General features: G+C 38.3%; 1 protein-coding gene across 1 annotated transcript in view; it reads left to right on the plus strand.

The window, feature by feature from the left end:
• Positions 1–25197, plus strand: part of LOC106926667 (calsyntenin-2) — a 96321-nt gene that overhangs the window by 32595 nt on the left and 38529 nt on the right. The window contains exons 4-6 of the mRNA XM_088011701.1: positions 339–524; positions 5821–6078; positions 6735–6856. Of these exons, the coding sequence (XP_087867827.1) occupies positions 398–524; positions 5821–6078; positions 6735–6856 (507 nt within the window). The 5' untranslated portion in view covers positions 339–397. The remainder of the gene's footprint in view (positions 1–338; positions 525–5820; positions 6079–6734; positions 6857–25197) is intronic.

Below are 25197 nucleotides of genomic sequence, written 5' to 3' on the forward strand. Positions count from 1 at the left end.
ATGATATCTTCACATCTGACAGGACAGTGACAGCATAATGACTGTTGCTGCTGAGACAGGCACTGCACTCCAAAAATAGAGGCACAATTTCATAAGCCAGCTATTTTGTCCTAGGAAGATACTGACTTGTCATAACAAAACAACCACGAACAGGAAAAATTGAAAATCATGTTTTGTTTTGGGGTTTTTTGACAGGCTTCTAAAATCAAGAGAAGGGGTCATAAAATGTGCCATAGCAAAAGCACAGCATATCATTGTGATTATTGATAATTTACCATTTAAGAGCAGACTGTCCCTTTTATTTACAGCTCTGTCCTTCCATCTCTTCCTTCTCTCAGGCTGGAATAAACGAGTGGACTATGAGCCAGGAACTGGCAGTAAGCAGCTGTTTCCCAATATGCACCTTGAGACCTGTGGTGAGCCGCTGTCTTCGTTGAGGGTCACCGTGGAGCTGCAGACCAGCCACATCGGGAAGGGCTGCGACCGAGAGACCTACTCAGAGAAATCTCTACAGAAACTTTGTGGTTGGTTTCTTCTTTTGCCTGGCTGTTTGTGTTCTATCATTTCCTTCTGACAAAGCTCACAAAGCACCTGGTCAGCCTCTTTGGATCCCATAAAACACTGTTTCAGTGTGGATGCAGTGCAAAAAACATTCCTCTTTTTTTCAAAAAGAGAAATAAATAATAAAATTCTGAGTGGACAGAGCCTCAAACAAAGCCAAAATAATTTGTATTTGGCATTTTAAACTGGTTGTCCTGCTTCCTTTGGTAACATGCCCAACAGAGAGGCCAGCTAACCAAGCCAGTTGGCAGCAGCATCTCCCTTTTTAGTGAACACAACTGTTGGTGGCTGCCAGGAGTTTACTTCAAAATCCATAATGTACAGGTTACTAAACTTATCTTATTTTTGAACAGAACACTCAAAACACTGGTAACATTTAAACTTTGAGTGCTACACATGAACACACAGTCTGTCTTTCTGTCTTCACAGGGACTTTGCATTGAATTCTATCAATTTTTAATTCATTTCTATAGGCTAACCCTAACACTTACCTTCATAACTATTTACTAAATGAAATGTTCTATTTTGAAAACTAAGAAAATCAAACTATATTTTCAGATTTCAGAATGAAACAAAGGATCCAAGTTTTACAAATAAACAAAAACAAATTTTGTAGAACAAGGAAAATAAAGAAAATTGGTAGCACAAATAAAAAATAAAATTGTTTGAAGCAAAAAAAAAAAAAAAATTACAAGCCTTGATCCTTTTAGTGTAGCTATTATATGTGGATAGTGCATATAAACACACAGAAGAACTGCTAATACCACCCTTTCTAATTACCTTTATAATTACAAACATTTCTTATTTGGTTTTTTAACAACCACAGTGGAGGGCCCAACGAGGCACATTGGGTCTCTGGAGCCTCATGCAAACCCCTGAATTAAACAATCCATTCATAAATATATAATGATATTTCAGGGTGAGGAGAAGGCACCTCCACTTTGCACTAGATTCTCTGCATTTAAATAAATGCCAAACACTTTTAGCAGGTGCTCTGGTGTTTTCAATAAAAATTTCAGCCAGTTCACCTTGATGGATCAGTTAATATGAACTAAGAATGTCCCAAAAGCAATTTACAAAACATATTATATGTACTGCACACTATTAAATGAAATATAAATAATGTATTTTTATATAGTATATAAAAATGTGTAGCAGTTTTAGAAACGTATTTTGATTGTGTTTGTACCCAAAGTAGCTGAATGCAGGTGGGCCTATGCCCAACTTTCTGAAGACTGTAAGTGAAAAATATTGACTAAATCCCTTTTATACTCCATATTTTGTATTACATTCTACTGCACAATACTATATATGAAACAAATGCAACAGTCCAGGACAAACGGTAGAAAGTGAGAGGTTTTAACATGTTTTCACAGATGCAGAAGTTAAAATAAGATTAAAATGTAAATCATATGCATAACTGTCTTTGTTTGGTTCAGTTCCTCTTTTTAGTTCACAAGATAGTTTATTTCTCTTCTGTATGTCCATCCATTTCTGTACACCCTTGTCCCTAGCGGGGTTGGGAGGTGCTGGTGCCTGTCTCCAGCAAGACATTTCAGGCGAGAGGCAGGGTCACCTGGACAGGACGCCAGTCTGTTGCAGGTCAACACAGATACAGACAGGACAAACAACCATGCACATACACACTCACACCTAGGGAGAATTTAGAGAGGCAAATTAATCTGACAGTCATGTTTCTGGACTGTGAGAGGAAGCCAGAGTATCCAGAGAGAACCCACGCATGCACAGGGAGAACATGCAAACTCCATGCAGAAAGACCAGGGCCGGGAATTGAACCCAGAATCTTCTTGCTGCAAGCAACAGTCCTACCAACTGCACCACTGTGCAGCCCCCTTTGTATGTCAACAGACTATTTATAAGTGAGCTTTGTCTTCAGGCAATTCTTGATTTGTCAAAACATGAATTAAAAAGCTTGCCCACCTCCCCAACTGAAGTGAACTTTCTGAGAAAACTAACTCTGGTGCACCCGGAGCACCCTACATTTCACACAAGTAGGCTCTATTTGTAAAAGTAGATTACTTCTGAAAACTGTTGGTTGTACACAATTTCATTTTAGTGTATCCGACTAAAGTGGTTTAAATTCAAATTCACCCCACACTTTTCAGATTTGTAGTGGAAAACTTTCCATACTTTTCCTTCCACTTCACAATCTTGCACTACTTTGTGGTTGAAACGTGACTAAACATGCAAAGGTTCAACGTCTATGAGTCCTTTAGCAAAACCTTATATATGTGCACATCATCTGGAGATTTCAAATCATCCTGACAGAAGGTTTTGTTGTGTATGTCAGCTGATGTTGTCGTGAGAAGCGAAGCAGCAGACTAGAGCATGAAATTAGGATTATGCTTTCTGCTTAAAGTCAACACTCAGAGAAGCAGGGTCAGACAGGGCCTGAGGCGCCTTCCTTTTGCCCTTTTTAAATTAACATCTAAAAGCTCTCAGCCTGTGTTGCAGTCTTATCTCCACTTAATGTCCCTGGTAAACCCCTGTGCTAAATGAAGGCACCAGAAAGGCAACTTAAAGCTGTGTCACTAATGATGTGACGGAGAGAGGGCATTAGCCGCCCTAGATGCAGCCACGCTCCCTCCTCAGTGACTGATGAGCAGCAGAGTCGCCGTGTCAGTCCCCAGAGTCCAAACAAAGCAGCCAGGTTCCCCGTCTCCTCTGCCCCACCCACACCGCACTGCCAGCAGGGGAGCAGGAGTCATCATCTTTGACTAACGGCCTTCACACAAGCCCCACTCCAGCTCATCTGAATGCATAAACCCCACCCCCCGTTCTCCTGCCTCCCCCCCTCGGCTCCCAGTCCATGCATGGTTTACCACAAAAGAGCTCTTTTCTGGCACCTCATAATCGTTATCTGATAGCAAATAGAATAAATTGTAATTGCTTTTTTAAAGCACAATCAATTTCAGATAATGTACAGAGACATTGGGCAAAGCGGCATTTGCAGCTGGGTGTTGGAGAAGTCGATCAGTTTTTATTTACTGAGGGAATTTAATTAGTTGAGTTGAAACATTGCTGGTGCCATAAGAAGGCAGGGGAGGAAAATCAGACCTTTAGAGATGGAGGAAAACACCAATTAATGTGCTAATGTGCTTTTAGCACAAATGAGCAGATGCCTGTGGCATTTGGACAACAGTGTCCAATATCATCTCTAACCAGTGCTGTGGTTTCTGTATCATTGGGCTGCATTAGCATTCATCAGTGGAGAAACATTTAAAAATTTGCTTTAAAGGGACTGTCTGGGATTTTTCAAGTGAGGTTCTGTTAAAAATGTTGTAAGTAGTTAATATCTTACCTGCAGTGCATAACTCCCTTGTTGTCCCTTTCATGCTGAGTGGGCAGCTAGTCAAAAGCATCTTGATTGGTTTAGCGTATGCCACTCCAAACACTGCCATCTACTAGCCAACCAGTGTAAGTGCGTTAAAACATCAAACACACATGGCTGGCAGTCACCCAAAATGCTGAACACCTCTGAAATAACTTGCCAAGTGCTTTGTTGTGTGAGACCCTAACATCAAATAACAATTAAGGTCTTGTGTATTAGTTAACATTTGGGAGAATGTGGGGAAGAAATTCTCCTTCTGTAATAAACTATTCTTGAAAATACATAATTTCTTTTATGAAAATTATTGGAAGTTAAATAAATTGTATCAGTAACAGGTAGTAACCTTTTTCTTTTGTTTAGACAAAGTGTGCAAAGACCTACACAGTGTAGGGAATTTGATATGTAGTCAGTTGAGCACTGTTTTGAGGGACAGTGCATGCAGACGTCCCTGGGGGAATGAAGGACTGCGGTAGACTTGTTGTAGTGTCCATGGAGATAAGAATGCAGAAGTAGCTACAGACGCTGAGGAAGACGAGGGTTTGCCACCAGACAGAGCCCAAGGAAAAATAAAGAGAATATTAAATACTGATAGCTCAACAGGAATGTGATTCTTTGTTAAACTGACAGATTAATTGATAACTCTCACTCCCATTTTGGTTAGAATCATGAATGATTATGTGTTTGTAGAAATTGTAATTATTAAAATATGTAGTTGAACAGAGACACTTGAGATGAGGCAGAGTACACAGGCTAAAAAATCAGGAGGATACTTTTTTTTTATCTTAATATAGTATTGTAACACAAAGATATAACGTGTGCCCACAATAGACACGTTGAACTTCAGTGTGCTGTGTCACATATGGTAAATGGTAAATGACTTGTTCTTGTATAGTGCAAGTACAAGCCAGTGCTTTATGGTTCAGAGGACCCCAAAGCACTTCACGCTACATTTGGTCATTCAGACAGCTCAGGCCTTCCCACTTTAATCGACTAAATTAGGATGAAAATATCAAAAAATAAAGTTAACCCAGAAATCCCAAGGACTTCATTCTGCTGAAATCACTCCACAGGCATCTGCAAAATGTTACAGATATGAAAGCTGAAGTATCTGAGCCAGAAAACGTCAGCTCCTCCTTGTTTGGATCCAGCAAACACTATGATATCAACCAAATATCAACATTAGAACAGCAGAAATAAAAGGCAACAGGAGCACTATCATTATTGACAATTTAAAAAAAAGAAATCTTCAGAACATTTATTGAGGGCAACATCTTGAAAGGAAATGACAGATCACTGAAGAGCATGTCAAATATGTCAAGGCACAAGATGAGCAATGTGGCAAAAATATTTTTTTCAAGGTGACAGCTTAGAAAGAAAGACCTCTCTGATCTCAAGACACTAAGGTTATTGTGTAAAAGGAATGATGGAGCTGTTCGCAGAGGGAAAAGGAATGGAATGACTTAATGCTGTGCAGTGATGATCGGTGTATTTTGTCAGGACTTGTGGGGATCATATACCAAAAGTGTCAGCTGTAAACAATTCATCCCACACTTTTGTCCTCCTCAGCAAGTGCCTGCTGCGTCTCCTCTCATTGTGTAACCACAGTGCTCAGTCGGTGTCCTCTCTGGCTTCCATAGAGGCACAGTTCAGCTGTTAGCTATGCTCCAAATTTATGGACAATGACTCGCATCGCTCTTCTTTTTAAAGTTAGTTTCATCTGCCATGAATCAATACTTGCATCCTCTATCCATCTTGCTCTATTGATTACATATTAAGCCCTGTCATCTTCCTTACTCATAAGTAATCATACCCAAGGTTAAGGCAATATACACTACGTATCTTCCATGATTGTTATTGACACATCTTGTGTTGCTCTCTTTCTTCATTCCCACTGCTGTGACCTCCAGGCGCCTCATCGGGTAGCACCGACCTCCTCCCGGCCCCCAGCGCCGCCACCAACTGGACAGCTTCCCTCGTGTCTGACGATGGACGGGACAGCGACCTGATCTTCAGGTTTGACGGGCGTCAGGCAGCCAAAATCCCCGACTGGGTGGTTCCCCAGAATCTGACCGACCAGTTCACAATCGCAACGTGGATGAAGCACGGACCGAGCCCCGGGCTCAGAGCTGAGAAGGAGACGCTGCTCTGTAACTCTGACAAAACCGGTGAGTCGTTTGTCTTTTCTGAAGTTTCTTCCTGGCAAATGCCTGGAAGAGACAGGGATAGACAACAAATTGATTGTGCCCATCTAGCTCAGGTGCCTGTGACAAAGATCTGCACTGTGAGCTAAAGTTAGGGGCCATCTCCAGGAAACGTATATTCAACCTTAGCGGACTCCAGATTTTAGTTACAGCAGCAAGAATTTGTTGCTCTATTTTGGAAAAAAAAATTAACACTACATAGACTTTTACTATAAACACTCTGGATACATAAAACCCATCTATTTTAATTTTCCTGGGCAAAAACGTGACGCTTCTGATGATTTTCAAATAGCAACTACATTTTTGATACTTCACTGCTATTTTCTTTTCATTTGCAGTTTTTGTCTAGCCAGCAAATGAGAAATGTTTTTTTGAAAATTATTATTTAATTTTTAGTAATACATTTATGCAGCAATGCAATTGGCATTAGTTCCATATTAATATTTGCACTTAAAGTGGGAATGAATATCTGACAGGTGGCCTCAGTCAGTGAAAGCACCACTGTCCCAGTTTCCTGTGGATTCAGGAAGTCAGATGTCAGACTGACTTTACCTGACAGTTGTGAGTAGGTGTGGTGAGATTTGCTCCCTGGTGCCTACTCATCTGTCTTTCTCCTACAGAGATGAATCGTCATCACTACTCGTTGTATGTCCATAATTGCCGGCTGGTATTCCTGCTGAGGAGGGACTTTACTCAGGTGGACACCTTCAGACCAGCTGAGTTCCACTGGAAATTGGAGCAGGTAAGAAGCTGATGTTAAGATTTAAAGGACAGACAGAAGAACCTGTGTGTCCTCATCGTCCCTTTGTGGATTAAATAAGTAGGTCACAGGGCACTGTCACAGAGATGTGAAGCTTCTATCCTGGATTAAGCATGTAGTTTACTAGACATCCTTTGGGGTTTTATTTTTTTTTTTTTTCACTTAATCCATCTTTGTCTGCTTTTAACACTAAAGAAATCACTCAATCTGTATTGATGTTTGGAAAAAGCTTTTATTTTCTTTCTTTTTTCAGTTTTTTGAACAAAACCAAAATTTAATTTGCTAAAATGTGTCAAACAAAAGTTAATCTCTTAGTTTTTTAAAGTCTCAGACCATTATACTTCTTGAAAAACAAGGTAAATAACCTCAACTCCTGCTGTTGTTGCACTGCTGTGCGAAAATAGCCATGTGAAAATGTGACTGTGCTGTTTCAAGATGACACAGGACATAAAAACATACTTTCTTTCTGGTGTGTTATGATTTACTGCAATATTCTATATTTAAGTTTATTTCCTATAGCAGAATGGATGGCTGCAATAAACTAGAAAACCTTCAGGTCAAACCTTGGTTATTGTTCAGCAAAAGATGGCAAAGGTTTCTTTAAGGGAAGGATTTGGTTGCTTGTTGTGAAATTTCACTGTGGCACATCTATCTAGCTCTGTTTGTGGAAGCCTTTAATTCATAACATTTTTCATTCCCCATCACTTTCAAACAGCATTGTTCCAAACTCATGTCTTAAGGTGTGAAATCTAAAACCATTTCTGACTAATGACATGATTATTTCATAAGGCAAAAACTGCAGCTGTTCACCAACACACAGGCAGACAACATTCATCATTGTCTGTGGATCTAGCAGAACCTGATACACATATGACTCATTTCCTCTGAACAGTACGACATGGGTTGGTGCAGTTTGGTACAATAGAATGTTTCCACCACCAGTTGGACTCTCACTGGGGAGGAAGTGACGTTTTTCTGTACTTCAACCAATGAGTTGTTTGTGTGATCCTCCAACTCCACCATAATCATACTGTACCATTGTCCTATGGACCTACGACTGAATGACTCACTCCAAATGAGGCAATTGTAAAATCTGGAGGATGATGGACAAGTTTTTTTTTATCTTTTTTATTATTATTAAAGACAATGAGGCCTATGACAGGAATCAACCAGAAAGGATCAATCCCCCACATATATCTCATCCATTTTGCTCAGGTGAATGCTGAGCTATTATCCTGACAATCTTGACTCCATAAACCTGCTGCCTGTGGTTCTGGCAAATGAACTTATGTGATATAAAAGGACAAGTTTATTCATAATATGGAATTTATGGTTATAGAAAGAGCTGCTAGGTCCGATAAACAACTCTGTGTCTCACTGTTGCTAATATAACATCAAAGAACCTATTTGTTGTAGTCTCTGATTTCTTTTCTTTGTCGTAACAAAGCAAGACAAAAAAACTGTAAATTAGCTTTGGTCTAATATAATTATTGCTATAGTAAAATACAACATGTATGAACTGAGAAACTCTAGGGAAAAAAACATAATTTCAAATACAGCTACCTTGAGAAGACTCCATGTTGTAAAAACTAGTAAATGAACCTAAAGTAGTAAATGATTGGAGTGTAAATTTGTCAGCATGGAAGAGAGATGATGAGTTAACGAATTCCTATGAACTGAACTTTGAGCAAGTTCTTGTTAAGGGTACTGTTAGTTGGGATTCATTCACTGGGAGGTGGTAACATTTCATACCTGTAAGGACTTTTCCCATAGCTCTTGCATTATTTTGTAGTTATCTGTTGCCTCTGCCATTCCATCCATTTTTAAACAGCTGCTGTATGCCCTGAACTCAAGCTACATGTCAACTTATATGTGATTGAAAATAATGAATGATTTTCAAGACAGCTAATTAAATGCTGATAAAATATATACCTTTTATCTTTCATTTCCAACACTTACTTTTTATCATTTTGTTTAACATACTTCTGCTTTTAAGTTATATTTAACAGGGTGGCATTGCAGAAGTAGACATGGTCACTCCAGAGGCTTGTAGCTGTGTGTGTGTGTGTTGTGTATTAACAGCAGCAGCTGTCTTTTGCTCAAGGAGGCTGTCCAAATGTATGACAGGTGACCTCGACTCCACAGACCCCACACTTGCACCCAACAAGGACATTGGATTCAGGCTAGAGACACACAGCTGAGCCTGGACGTCCAGATGGAGAACCATAAGCTAATTTGATCAGACGGATCACTGGTCTTGATTGGGGAGAAAGCATGAACGAGGTCATCCGTCACACACCTGACAGACAGTAAAGTGTGTGTGAGTCATCTTTTGGATGCTTTTTAGACAAAGAGCTCAGACTATCTGTGTTTTTTTAGTATTCTGACTCCATATTTTCTCTGAGAGGAAGTTTTAAATAACAACCTTCAAAAGTTGTGAGAAAATTATTTCCTCTGAAATAAAGGTTCTTTTTTTTTAATTCTTTTTGCAATCTTAACAAAAAGAAATGCATACAATGACTGTTGCAAACAAACACCAAATAAACTGAGAGACTTAGCTCATCGAATATAACCCAATTTTACTACAGCGGATAAATCTTACACATAGAACAAAACACAGTGTGGTTATTTCTTATTTTGTCAAATACACTGCAAAAAGCTAGTTTGTAAAAGTTTCTTAATGTATGATAACCTCCGTTTCCTCTGCAAAAAACTTAATGTGTTAATGGTCCAACTGCTTTAACTTATAAGCAACAATTATTACAACTGCTGATGATACAGCGTAATGATAAGAACAAAATACACTGAATAAAATTTTGTCTGCTAAGCTACATTAAGAAGTATTAAAATAATTAAACAATGAACAAAGATACAAATCAGAGTATAAAGATATAGAGACATGCATTAATTTTGGCATGCTTCTTAGAGGTCTTGAAACCTTTGGAAAGTAATATTTTATTCCAATTTCATGAAATAACATTTGAACTATAATAAAAACAAATATCCCTGCAGAAACTGGGTACCTATGGAAATTTTTTATGGTTATTTAAAGGTTACCCAGCGATTTTCTTTTTTACAACGGAAAAATATGTTGTAATTTGGACATTTATGGCCTTATAGATCTCTTCCTAATTTTGTCAAAAAGAATTTGAGATTCAGATCTATTTAGAGCTATTTAACAACCTGAGCACCACTTTACAACAATAATGGACGTGTTTGTGTAGACATTTTTTCATCTTTTGAGGTTCAACAACGTTTTGTCTTAAACTGAGAAATTTTCCATATCTATTTAACTTTTTTTTTATTTGGTGAGATATGTATGAAAGTGGTATTTCCTCAACTTGCATCTCCTTAAACATAATTATATCTTTAATTTGATAGAAATAAAATGCTTTGTAGAGCAAATTACCAGTATTTTATGGGCCAATTGTTTTATCTCCAACTATATTCTCTTATCTGCAATCAAGAAAACATTAATAAAGACCATGCTGCTATTGTAATAACCTCTACAGCGATTGCTGAGAGAACGTCTGCATTCCTTTTTAGTTTTTATAATTTATTTGTTTCCATCTTTTTTCTCTTTTGTTAAAGGTTTTCTCCAACTTGGAGGTGTAGGAGAAGATTTCCATTAAGTTGGTATCTCCTTTTGCCTTAATGGCTTCTTTACTTCCTGTGCCTCTAATGTCTTTTTAACAACATCTGAATACCTCAAACTCAGCGAAGCCTTCCACTAAAGAATCTTTCGCTACATTGGTTTATCACAGAGGCCCAATTAATTTTTCTTACAATGCAATCAGGCATAGTGAGCTGGTACATAATGAGTGGAACCGGAGAGAGAGGGTTATAGATATTCATTTTACCTACTGACAAAATGAGAGTTCAGTTTCTTAATAACAGATGCCTTATTCGGAGGCAGGGTGGCTTTCTGCACACTGTGGTCCATTGTGTTCAGTGCTGGTCCATATTTTCACTAGTTTTATCTCTGTTGTCTGCATTGTTAGCAGCTGGCGCCTGAAGTTTTAATTGACATCACTGACAATTGTTGCAATGAGGTGGCATTCATCATAACTTTTGTGCATAGTTCCATATTCTTTCAGCACAGATCCAATCTCAAGCATTTCAAAGAAGAAGGCTGTCGGTCTTCAAATGTTTCCTGCATTAGCAATTATAGGCCCTGCAAGTTTTTCAGCCTCAAAGGGAATTTAAATTTGGAAAGCACAATAGCAACAGAAATGCATCGCCTGAAACCACGCCAGATTCATGTTGTAGTTCATCCACATTGTAAGAGCTTTTTGATATATTATTATTCTGTTCACTTGGAAAAACAAGTCATTTGAATTTAATTCTCTTTGATATCTCAAAAGCACTTATCATGAATATCTTAGATATACGATTCATTTAAAGCTGCAGTGTCTTCTCTGTTGTAAGGTTACAGCAAAAACACTTGAAATTTCAAACATGCAATAAATTCTGTTTCCAAAACCAGAACAATGTGTAATTTAGTACCAACCCAGTCAAAGCTATGGATTAGAAGGGAAGCTGGCACTGAGTTGACCTCCATGACTGATGTTTTTCTCCTGCGTAGCCTGTGCAGGAGGGAGGGTAGTCCGAACTAATGGGAGGAAACATTGGGTGAAAACCAGTAGATACTTTTACCATCTCTGAGACTCCATATATGCTGTTGGAAAAAAAAAAAAAGCAGTCATCTGTTAAGCTACATATTGCAAAAACTTGATGGGAATATCCAACAATCCTAATTTACAAATAAATACTCTTTCTTTGCTGCAAAGTTTGTGTTGAGTAGGATAATGCAAACCAATTAGAAGGACAAGTGGAAGTCTTTGCTTTCAAGTTAGAAAATTGGAGCGTTATCATCATTTGTCTCTTTAGTGTACTTTCAGCACAAAGCAGAAATCTATAAGAAGTCACCTCGACCCGCTCAGATGGAAAAACCGAACACAAAAAGACAACTGGGATAATTGAGATCTCAATGATGTTTGCAACAGGAGTCTAAATTGAATGTGGTAAGGATATCATTACCGTCAGCTGCTCCCATAGAAACCAAAAGCAATCAGAAAAACACTCCAGGGGGGATATTCTCTGACTTCATCTGTGAAAATATTCAAATTCAATCAGCAACAAGTCCTGTTGTGCAATAGCAGCACAGCTCTACTGTTCCTCATAACTATAATTTTTGTATTTTTGCAGAATAAAACTAATTGTACCGTGACATTTGTATATTTGGATACAAATTAAATGGTTATGTGGTTTCCCTGACGCCCATTAAACATTGCTCTTGGTAACTAATATTTGAAGCAAAAGTCGTGTGCTGATTACTTACTACTTTAGTGAGTACTGTACATTTTTCATGTTTGCAACATTGCAACCATAATGCAGTTTACAAGTATTTTATGTGACAGACCAGGTCTGCAAAGTTGCTCATAACTAATAGAAAGAAAATGATTTATTGTTTTTTTAGCATTTTTTATATTTATAAAGTGTGAAAAGTGTTGCCTACATTTGACCTCAGTCCCCAAATGCAATTCTTTGTAGAACCCTCATTTCCTGCTATGCAAGGTACTGGTCCTTTACAGGATGGCTTTAGATTCTTATTTCCAATTCACTCAGATTCAGTGAGTTTGTGAATATTAGTTTTTAGGTCTTGCCACAGATTCTTCATTACAGTTAGGTATGAAATTTGACTCAACCTTTTTCTTCTTCTTCTCTTCTAGCTTTTCCCTTCAGAGGTCACCACAGAAAATCATCTGTCTCCATTTACTCATGTCCTCTGCATCCTCTACCCTCACCCTGACTAACTTTCTGTCCTCTTTTATCATGTCCATAAATCTATGTTTTGGTCTCAGTCATGTCCTCCTGCCCTGTGGCTCCAATCTCAGCATCCTTATATCAATTTGACAATTTTCTCTCCTCTGAACATGTCCAAACAATCCCAACCTGGCTTTGTCTCCTAAACATCCAACATGTTTAGATGTTGGACGATGACTACATCAGTTGCCCCACTGATCTTGATTCACGAGGGCACCGGTGTCCTCAGGGACACCGCAGTGATCTAAGGGTTTTGGGGTGACAGTTGAGAGGTTAACTTATTTTATATTTAAATCACCAAAAGGAGGTTTTACATGCCTAATGACCAAAATAATATAAGAATATTGATCTATAAAACTGTTAAATACCTGCGTAAACCTGGTTACTAGCCAAATAGTCTAAAGAATGGAACATGGCAAACTGGGAAAAGTCTTAACCCATTTGCCATTATCCCTCCCCACAGTTTCCCACAAAGTAGTTCATACTCTTTGTCAAAACAAGGATCTCCTGAGTGCTATTTGAATGTGCAGCATCTGGTACTTTTTGTGTTACCGTTGACTGCTATCATTTGAAACAGCTTGTTAACAAATTATGGGCTGCAATGGGACCACCCTACCTGATAAGGTTGTGAAATTATGCTATTTTTCACACTGAAAGTCATAGAGCAGAAAAAAAAGCCCCAAAAGTTGCAAGAAGTGGAGAGCCATCTGTGGGGCTCAGACAAGAAGGAGATTACGAACAGGAAAAGAAAGGCGTCCAGCTTTCTTCCACCATGGCGCAGCCTCACCCTCAGGCTCAGATCCTGTGTGAGGTGCACAGACCATTACCAAAGGCTCCAAGAGCAGCACATGCAGCTGGCCTCTGTTTTTTACTAAACCCATCTGCATTGAAGGGTCTTCTGCAGGTTTGTTCCATATGCTTCATTTTATGCTGGGGACTTTAATTTGAAGCTATGAGAATAAAATTCACAATCGTGAGCAGTCAGATGTTTAAAAACATGTTTTCCAGTAATAGTTTGGTAAAGGATAAATAAAAATTTTTCACCTAATTTGTGAGCACAAAAGCTCATGGTATTTCATTTGAGCAGCATTTATACAAAAAAAAAAGACTGAACCTTTTATTTCCAGCTTTCAGCAGGCCTTGAAATATCTTACTGTTTCTATGTGTATCTCTTAGTGTGTGAGACATGCACACACTCACACAGCACCTCACTCCTCATGGGAGGGGTCATGTTGAATGATAGATGACTCCTTCTAAAGGGCCTGCTAAATTTAGAGCTCCACTGCACCAACTGTCTCCAACGAGCTTGATGGACATACACACACACACACACACACACACACACACACACACACACACACACACACGTTTGTGTTGCTATCTTTGTGGGGACTTTCCATTGACTTCCATTCATTTCTACAGCCTAAACCTTACCTTTACCCTTTTCCTAACCCTAACCATCACATACCTAACCCTAACCAAAACTCAATTCATACCTTAGCCCTAACTCTGACCCCTGACCCAAAAACAGGGTTTCCCCTCGTGGGGACCAGGCTCCGGTCCCCACGAGGAGCGATTGGTCCCCACAATGTAGTATATGTCAGGAAAATCGTCCCCACAAGGTATTACAAACAAACACACACACACATGTTTGTTTTGCTATCTTTGTGGGGACTTTCCATTGACTTCCATTCATTTCTACAGCCTAAACCTTACCTTTACCCTTTTTCTAACCCTAACCATCACATACCTAATCCTAACCAAAACTCAATTCATACCTTAGCCCTAAATCTGACCCCTGACCCAAAAACAGGGTTTCCCCTCGTGGGGACCAGGCTCCAGTCCCCACAAGGAGCAATTGGTCCCCACAATGTAGTATGTGTCAGGAAAATCGTCCCCACAAGGTATTACAAACAAACAAACACGCACGCACGCACGCACGCAGAGATTCACACATACACTTGAAGCATCTTTGCGTCTGTCTTCATGCATTTTGAACCAGGTATGTTAAGCCCCAATTCTGTTTCTGTCTATAAACTTTAGTCGCCATGCCTACATAGAGCTGCCGCTCCTTATTTTTCTAAAGCAGAAACACTTTAAAGGGATACGGTTTCATGGCTTTTGAAGTCAGAGTTTCATTATAGGCTCGTTGTAAGCAGTTAATATCTTACCAACACTACGTAACTCTTTGCATTTTGATTCACCTCATTAGGTAGACCTAAAGTCTAGTCTGGGAGAAGCCACAGACCCGAGCACACTTTTACTATCTTAAAACAACTTTTTTTTTTCATAGTATTTGTTATATATTATGTCATGTTTTCATTGGCAGGGAAGCAGATTTACAAAAGAAATTGGAGGTAGAAGGAAGTGCACCACCAGGATTCTTTTTGTGTGACATAGATAATGAGAGCAGAGAATTTAATGCATATCAAGTAAGAGTAATTGTCTAACATGAAGGGAAAGAGCTGTAAAAATCAATAAGCATTCACTTGGACACTATAAGGCAAATTTTTCTATCCCACTTTCATTTCGGTCCTTTTTTACCTCAGGGATCTTAAACTCCACTCCTCAAGCGCCTGTGTCCTGCTATTAGATGTGTCTCTGCTTAGAGTTTAGATTTATGGCCCAAACTGGACCCGAAATTCAGACCAGATCGAGCCCAAATTATTTTCTTGATGATCGGGTCAGGTTGGGCTTGAGCTTGTATGGTGCATTTAATAAGCCTGCAATAAATACAGCACAGAGAAAAGCAAACGAGAATGCAAAATATAAAGTTTTAATCTACTTATCATAGTATAAATGGAAGAGTTGGCAGTTTACCCTGTTGAGTATAGAAAGAAAGGGAAGTGCAGAACTTAATTTGGCTGGATTTTCTAAGCCCGATCTAAACTCTACCTCTGCTTCAACACTTGAACCGAATATTAGGTCATCAGCAGTGCAGTGACTGCATGCTGAAGGGATAATTTGGCCTTTTGTTTCAGGTGTGTTGAGCCATGGCGCATCTAAAAGGTGCAGGAATCCAGTCCAGTTTGTGACTCATGTTGCATAACATGCACCACGCCACCACCACCCTCCATATCCCATGTAAATAACCGCCTTCTTTGTAAATAGCAACCCAATGCAAATGTGACAACAGTTTAAAGGTTAGTAAAATAGCCGATAAAATAGGTTCTTCAAGAGAGTAGAGGTCTGCTTTGTCTTTGCCCCTCTCTGATTAGCTCTTATCTCCGCCCTCCGGGAGCAACCTGCCTGGATTTATTCTAATGAAGATCCAAGAGAGTTAATCACTGGAGGTTTTAACACAACTGCTCTTGAGAAAATCTTTAACTGTCACTCCAAAATGTGTTTGCCTGTGCACTTACAGCCGTCTGTTTGCTCAGTGGGTAGGACAGGGATCCATTTACCCTGCACACGGCCAAGATGAACTTTATTTACTAAAAAACGCTGTTTGGAGTCTCCTTAGAAGTGAGACTCAACAGTCCATGCCACTCTGTCTGTGAAGTTTCACCAAGCAGAGCAAAAATTCCCCCCTTGTCAATGCAATCTCCATCCTCTCTTTAATAGTCAAGTAGCACTAAAAAATATAACGTTAGATCTGCTCTTAAATAAAGAGTGCCCACTGCTGGATTTTGGAGATTGATTGTGAGGCATGTAGATGGCCTTTTTTGAATTCAGGTGGATGTTTCTATTGACACAGCAATCAATAACCATGGGAGATGAGGGGAGAGAGACAGAGAACAGGGAAGAAAGAAACAATAAAAGGAAAGTGGAGGAAAGGAAAACCTCAGGGGATGAAGGTTAAAAGAGAAAAACTGTTTAAGAGAAAGAAAAGGTGATATATCTAAAAGACATCAGAAATACCAGGTAAGCAGGACTGAAACACTGAAATATTAGCAGGTTGGAAAACACCATTTCAGTGGTCATGTAGACGCACATTTTTCTTAATTGTATTTCTAAAAATATACCATGTGTGAACAGGACCTGATGTGCTACTAAAAATGTTCCCTTTAGTTTGGGTGAGGACCATAATATTATGTACAAAGGGTAGATGGATATTCATTGCATCAACATAAAAACATAACAAATTAGATAAAGAGGCAAAATTATGCACAGTGATAATTTTATAAATGTATTTGTAATGAGCATGTGTTTTTGCAGCACACCTCATCATAAGATATCACGCATTCATCAGTCAGCATTATCATAGTGTGCCGAGGCATCTCTCAACCTTTGCAAGCACAGCCTCTTTCACAAATGAAATCAACCTTTATTACAAAAACATATTCCGAAAGCCAGATCCATGCTCTTTTCCATTATTTTTATCTCCATCACACACAGGGATCCCAGGATGATATTACCTTCTCCTTTATGAGCGTGGGAAGTACTGTGGGTCTTAGATGGGTGGAAATGGTGCTGGAGAGGCCACTAAATGACAGAGCAGAGGAGAAATAGCTTTTATTATGTCGCCCGGTGTGTGTGGGTCACTGAGTGGCAGTGATCTCAGAGTAAGGTGGGTGTGCATTTTTACTGTTGTGCTCAGGGGTATAAGAGCATGTCCTGTGCATTGGGAGGATGTTTATGTACAGACCCAATTACTTCCTCGGTCAACTTATTGGTGAAGGTAAAATACGAAGTTAATACAGAAATTACAGATTTATGCCGAAGTACATTCTGACACAATTTTGAGTCAGAATGTACAAAAAACAGGTTACTAGTTTTGTAAAAACTAGTAACCTGTGATGGAAAACTTTTTAGACTATTCTGGGCTTGAGCATATTGATTATTATATTGATATTATCATAATGATAGCTGTCACCAATGGATTAACTTTTATGAAAACATATTCTACTCAATTGCTTTAACCTTCACATTAACAAATGAAGTTCTATAACTTTTCCATCAGAGCTGAACAAATGGGCCAAGTTATGTATGCATGCTCGGTTCTTTTGCACCAACCAGGAGCCTGCTCCTGGCAAGAAGAGTGTTTGAAAGTGTTTGTTTATAGACATGGCAGAGCTGAGCAAAACTAAGACTTAATCACCTGGCATTCCTAAAAAGATTCAGGCGTTCAACAAGAACACCCAAAAACCTTGTATCACTTGAAAATGATGAAAAGAACTGCATTAACAGGCTTTACCTTTATCATCATTTTCAACAAAGATATACATAATTTTAGACAACATATATACAACTTTACATTATTGTATATATGTGATTCTTAATCCAAGATGTCTAGCTTGGATTAAGAAAAGAGTAAGTCCTGCAGGAACTTTTGTATAAATTAAATATTTAGACAGACATTTCCATGCACAAGTAAAGTGAATGTGGAAAAAGTGAAAGGTAAGTCTTTATTTATGTTTGAAGATGTGCAAAACAAAAATGGCACTATAGGGATAAGTATTGTCGAGTGTTTCCAGTGCTTTATAACAGCACCATCTGCACCTATACAACAGCTTCTGTTCGCACATTGTCATGCCTCCAGTATGTGTAGGTGTTTGTGAGTTTGAGGGTGAGAAATCGAATACCTTTGATATCGTTTTGTGGTAAAAGGGAGCACCTAAGTCAAATAAAAGAAAATAATAGTGCAGTTAGAGCAGCTGTTCTGTGCCATTTGTCATATTAATCTCGACAACTTGGGCCCGCCGGATCCACTCCTCTTACAGAAAATCTGTCCCTTTACCCTTCGCCCTCCTGCACTTATTCCTCTCCTCATTTCTTCCCTCCACCAATTTATCTTACTTTCACACCAAATAGCACTCTCCAAACTTTCCATCCAGACTTTCTGCCTACTCAAATCATTTTTAAGAGGGGAGTGTTTAGGTGAAGTGCTGCTCTTGTGTCCAACGAGCCAAAGCACTACCTGGATTGAGAGCTCCTGTCAGAGCGTGCACCAAAGATTTATTGTTTACATCCCATCCTGACCTTAAGTGTTACAGGAGAAAGGTATGGGTGAGAAAAGATGAATTGTAGGAGCGACAAGACAGAGAGGCAGAGAGGAGTGAGGGAGCCTGGTGGAAGGCAGGTAAATCTGTTGTAGGAGTAACAGTGATGCACTTGTTGTGCGGGTTTAAATAATCAAAAGGGGGCGTGTGATGAATGCGGTGTGGCAGGAGGAGAGATGGCATGAGGATTCTTCTCGCAGCACATCTTGTTCTGTCTCTCTGCTGCGGTTCCGCAGCGCTCGGTTCATGTTGACCATCCTGTCTGTTTTCTCCATCCACAGTTCTTTCACAATCTCTTTGCTTTGTGACTTGACCCGCCTCTCTCCTGTTTTCAGACATCGGCTTTACCTCAGTCACTCACAGTAAACAGCAGCCAACACGTTGCATCAGCATGCACCACTCAGTATGTCGGCCAGAAAGAGACATTACCAAGTCTAACATCATGCTTTCATTAATAATGAATTCCTGCCTTGCAGAAAATGTAATTTTAACTCTAGCAAACTACGATGCTTCCAGTTCCTGTTACTTTACTAATAAATTCATCAAAATCACCAGACAGCGTGACGGATGAACCGCCATCCAACCTTATGGAAAAACTATTCACATGGGTTGCACTAATATTTACATATATAGACCTTTCATTTCAGGGTTTAATAGCACAAAATATGTGAAATAAGGCAGTCCCAGTTACTCGGTGATAACATTATTCGGATTTGACCTAAAGTATTTGAACCAGATATCTCATTCCAACTGTTTATCAACTAAAGAAGGCAAAATTAAGATGGTGTAACTAAAACAATAGGCAGTGTTAGCAATTTTTTTGGTGTGGAGCATACAGGTCTGTTTCAACAGAATGCCAAGACTCAAAGACTAAAGCAATGACTAATGAGAAGTATATATTTTCTAGCAAGAAAATAAGGATAAGTCAGAGGTATGATAAAATAGTTTAAATTATATTTATGTGGCCTAAATCCACCCTACATCTGTGGTGAATTTTAATAAGCTCAATCATTGACTGAACTTGACCTCTTTTGGAAAGAATGTGTAGAAATGTCTGTCTTTCTATGTAGGGAGTGGTAGAGACAAAACACCAGAGCAGGTGAGACTGACAGAAAAGCACTAAATAAATGTGCATATCTCACTTTTTAGATTTAAATTAGAAACATGTCATATGTGGCCAGGTGTTAAATAATGAGTCACACAGAACCGTTCCCAAAATTACCAGGGGTTTTATTTCTCGATTATCCTCAGAATGAGGAAACACATTTACATCACCAGTGGAACTGCACTCACTGGGCTCTTTTTATATATATATATATATATATATATATATATATATATATATATATATATATATATATAAGCACTTCTTATGTAAATACTTTGCTTGTAACAGCCGACACCCCTTTTCCTTCAGAATCGCCTTAATTCCAAAGTGTGGAACAACACCAGAGAGTATTTGAAACATTCTTTAGAGATTTTAGTCCATATCAACATAAATGCATCACACAGTTGCTTCAGATTTGTCAGCTGCACATCCATGATGTGAATCTCCACATCCCAAAGGAGCTGTGTTGGATTGACATCTTGTCACTGTGGAGGCCATTGAAGTCCAGTGAACTCATTGTGCATTGTGACATGGTACATTATTCTACTGGGAGTAACCTTTGGACAGGCCGGTTTCCTAATCTGGAACTAGCCTGCACATTTTCCTCTGACATCAGCATTGCTTGATTTTTTTTTTTTTTGACCACTCTGTAAACCTGACGGACAGTTGTGTGTGAAAATCACAATATTTACTTAACAACAATGCCACATTTTTCATTTAATTTCTTAATTACCTACTCTCCACCCCATTGTGGCATTCAGGTTAAACTTCAGTTGGTGCCATGGTTTGGCTGATTCACCAATATCTTTAACAGGCAGCTGATCGAGTGTACCTAATAAAGTGGCTAGTGAGTGTAAGCCGGTGGACTGAGGTTGCCTCTCCTTCATTTTTGAACCCAACCACATATTTAGTTTGCTCTAAATGGAAGCAAAAGGTGCATTTAATTCGAATGTGGCCTCTACGTTCTGAACCTTCAAGGCTTAAATTCTCCCTCTTTTCAAACCCCATTTAAACCTGAGCACACTATATATTCACACTGAGCCTCTGGTGCTCATTTTAGCTATTTCCTTCTCCTTTTGCTCCAATCTCAGATCAGAAAGCTTCTGCCTCGTTTGAATTTGAAGTAGACTTAAGTGTTTTACTGTGTTTGCATATCACTCAGATTTGAGAACAGAGGAAGAGGGAGATAAAAGGAAGTGGGATACTGTGAGGGCAAAGACATATTTAACATATTATTGGCTGCATGGTGTCTGGTTCAAATCCTTCAAGCTCTGCGATGAGTCAGGAAGTCCTTCATGCAACACATTAAGACGCAAATCTAAGACTGAGTCCAAATCCAAGATATAATCTTTTCACAACCTGCTTCCCAAAAACATCTTTATAATGGCTGAATTGGTGGATACTGATGCAGAGCATTGTAATTTGCAGCTAAAGCTGCAGCACAGCATGAGGTTGTGCTTTAGCCGCCAAAAACCCAGAGTTTCTCACTGGGGTGAAATAAGGCAGTCCCAGTTTCTGCAACTGAATGTTCTCTCTTTGCTCACTGAGCCAACGGAAAATGCTGTGGGGAGAGTTGGAATCAAAAGTGGGCCAAAGTGTTTCTAAAACAAGAAATACTGTTATTATGGGAGTGGGTGTTTAGAAAAGTAACGACTTAAAGGAAAAGAGTTGTATATATTTGTGTGTGCGTCATCTTATTTTCCATCTAAAACAGCGTAGGTGAAAGTGAAACGTCTTCTTTGATAGTGGTATGTTGTTTTTCAGATTCCCTACACAATATTTCCTCTTTCATCTGTCTTGTATATAAACCTTATGGTCCTTGATTTTTTTTGTATCGTCATCTAATTGGCTTGATACGTCCATCTTTGTTGCCTCTCATTTCCCAGCTAGAATAGACTTGAGGTATTCCTATGAGACTAAACATGCATGTCACTAAGGAGAAATAGAAATCTCTCAAATGTTTCTTTCTTTTTAGAGCCCTTGGAATTTATTCTGTTCTCACTAACCTTACAGCTGGATGTTTGCCGTTTTTGGTCCAGAATACTGAAAAATAATCTATACACATAAATATAATCTGTGGTCATAAAATCAATGTTGAAGTACTTTACAACATCTAATTTATATTAAACTGACTGGTGTAGGAGTTTTTATCTGAAGTTTTGCAAAGCACATTCCAAATTCATTGGCACCAACAATATTAAATATTTTTATATATTAAAGCTCTTAAGATAAATTAACCATTCATTCTGAGTGCAAAATGTCCAACAGAGATAACTGAATAAAATGTACTTCTAATTTGGCCCCAATTAATTTCCATCTTCTCAGGTGTAAGAATGTTGGAACATTTATGATTATGGAGGATGAATGTGATATGTAGGTTAAAATACTTGGAGGGGTCAGTGAGAAAAGTTCAATAGAAGTCTACTAGTCCACTGGCCATAAGTCAAAAAATGGCTACAAGAAGAAATTAAATTTTGGATAAACATATCTACAGTCTGAGCAACGATTGAAGTGTTTAAAATAACTAAAATTGATGTATGGATGAAGACATTTTTCAAAGTAAATAGGATGCTAATGGAGGCAACAAAAGGAAAAAAAACTCAAAAGCTCACTGTTAGAGATGTGAAGCATAGAGTACTATCTTTTTAATTACTTTTAACATTTTGTGCACATCTTTACCAGGAATGCCAGCAATTTTGTAGGGTGCTTTAAGAAGAACTGTTTATCCTTACAGTCTCACTCATCAGCTGCTGAAGCTGGGAGTCAAACTGCCAACTTGAACATTTTCAGTCACAATAAATTTTCCCTAAATGTGGTCAGACAAACTTGTACAAAATAAGACTTGCTACTCATTTTAAGCAAAGTGAAATCATGATTAGTGCCAAGACCTCACTAGCTATAACCCATTTAAAATTTCAATACAGATTTTGCTTCTTGGTTACACGAGAATGAGTGATTTAAAAAAAAAAAACTTTTTGTGGCTTATTTTGAGATGTATAAAAAAATATTCAGGGAAAAATGAAGATGCCTTTCCTGTAAGCTTCAGAAAAGTCAGAACACCCATTTAGATTCTCCATAAGTAATGCACCACTGTGAAATTCAGCAAAACAAAAAAGATTCTTTATTTGATGTTGTTTCAGTGTTTCTGGATGTAAAGCTGATGCATGCCATCTACTTATCACAGAACCAAAACCAATAACCAAAAAAACAAAAGTCCAACATGTCACATTATTTAAGCTGCTCTGTTTTGCATAAATCGAAACCATAGAGTACATCATTGTGTAGGACTTACTGTATCATGAGTACAGTGCATGTGTGTGTCTATTTATGTGTGGCCCATTAAGAGCTTGTAGAGAGGTCATTCTGCTGTTGACTCTGGGTTTCTGCCTAGAGTGCTTGTATAATTGCTTCTCTAATTAGTCACTTTAGCCAGCCAGTAATTTATAGTCACCTTCAAGGATAGTCCTCATTTAACACATAGACAATCATGCTGTGCACATTTATACACACTGATCAGAAACCATTATTTCCCTATCACTCTTCTATTTTAGTTGTTCCTTCTAGTTTTGTAATTATAGACTCTTAAACCTCCGATTTCTCAAGCTTCCAGTGTTTAACATGATAACGGTGTCGACACTGACACTGAGCTGGCAATGGTTTATGGCACTTTGGTGTTAACAAACAATACATTTAATTAATCTAGAATAGCTGTGTATGTCTGACACCAGACAGATTGTACATGTTGTACTGACACTGATTTTAATGGAATTATTTGTTCTCAAAATAACTTTTGTTCTTGGTGATGGTTGTTGCATTGATAATGCTCTGTGCAAACTGTTCCTTTTAATGCCAAAAATACATACACACTCACACACACACGTTTCTGACACAGTAGATTCTTCAAAAATAAATAAAAGCATGAATTAAAAATGTGAAGGATTTATGGATGGATCTACGTTTCCAGTACCAAGAAAATGTCTGTAATGATGTTTTAGCAAATATGTGTTCAGTGTAGAATAAACTTGGTGGAAATCTGACCAGCTGTGAACTAGAGCCATCCACAATGGACACCAGCATTTTCAAAACCAGACAGGGGGACATGAAAATAAACCACAGAGCAGCCATTCATAGCAAACTGAAATGTTTTTTTGTCTTTTGGCAAAATCACCTTGAGTGGGAAGCCGTATTGTCAAATAAGAAAAAACATTGTTTTTGCAAATAATTTTTAACCAAGTGTTCTGATTTACTATTTCTAATTCATTAAGCAAAAATATAGTGCTCACCAAGAGTCATTGAAAAGACTGACAAAGGCAATAAAATCATAGTTTACTCTTAAATGTACATTTAGTGTGATCCAGTCAAAAATAAGGTCTATTTATTTTAGATTTTTTTGTGTTTTTAGATTAATTTGGCACTCAGCTTTAAATTTCTGCTTCCATTTCGCCTGTAACCTAAAAAATGCACCTTTTTTTTTTCTAGTTCCTTTTCCTTTCCACCTCTGAGTAAAGTCACCTTGTTTCTAATGCTCATCAATCTCTGTTGTGGCTCTCTTCTGCAGCACACCCCACAGGCCCAACTCCCCTCTTAGCTCTGTCCGTACTTCTCTTTTACCTCCATTTCCTCCACCCTTTTCCTCAGTTTCTAAAAGTGAGCTCATATTTAAAGACGTAAATCACAAATTGTTCATCTTTTTGTCAAATTGTTCTGGTGAACCAATCTTTGTAGTCTCATATAGGGATGTAATTTTTCTCATTCCGAACCCAAACCATCCTTCAGCACCATTATTCTTTATTATTTTGTTCTTGTTTACAGCAAAGAAATAAATATGAATTCCTGGAGACAAATGTTGTTTATAAATTAGATTCTTTTTTATTAGCATGGCTTTTAGATTGCTTTTTCACTGGGTACAAGAAAATGAAGCTCTAAAAGCTACTAAGGAGGAGATTGAGAGACATTTTTATCTCAAGGTACTTGACTGGTAAAACAAATACATCTGTTTGAAATGCCCTCATCGGATATAGATGTAAAATATTGGTTCGTATATGTTATAATTCTATTATGTTTTAGCCAGTATTGGAACCAATCAAATAGTTGATCTCCAGGTTTAACCTATGGTGATGAAATGTTTTTGAAGGGAACACACTTTGTGTTTTCAAACATTTTTTTTCTGAAATCTTTTCCTGCATCAATCGTCAATCTGTCAAATCCAATATCATGATATAAATTCACAGTTGCATCCCTAGCAAACGTTTATCTTATGAGGGACAGGAATAGTTTCGTTTTTAAAAGGCTGTTATGAGCTGCAGAAGTCTTAGCAATGCAGTTCTTTTCTCATTTTCCTGCTACATATTTATTTTCTGTTTTGTGCATTCTAAAAATAATAATTAGGCTTAAAATGTCATTATTTTTTATTATGAGCTGCATAGAACTCTCTTTTCTAAAATGAA

The sequence above is a fragment of the Poecilia mexicana genome, unplaced genomic scaffold, assembly GCF_051168715.1.
Source record: "Poecilia mexicana isolate PSO_F unplaced genomic scaffold, ASM5116871v1 scaffold_13, whole genome shotgun sequence".
NCBI lineage: Eukaryota > Metazoa > Chordata > Actinopteri > Cyprinodontiformes > Poeciliidae > Poecilia > Poecilia mexicana.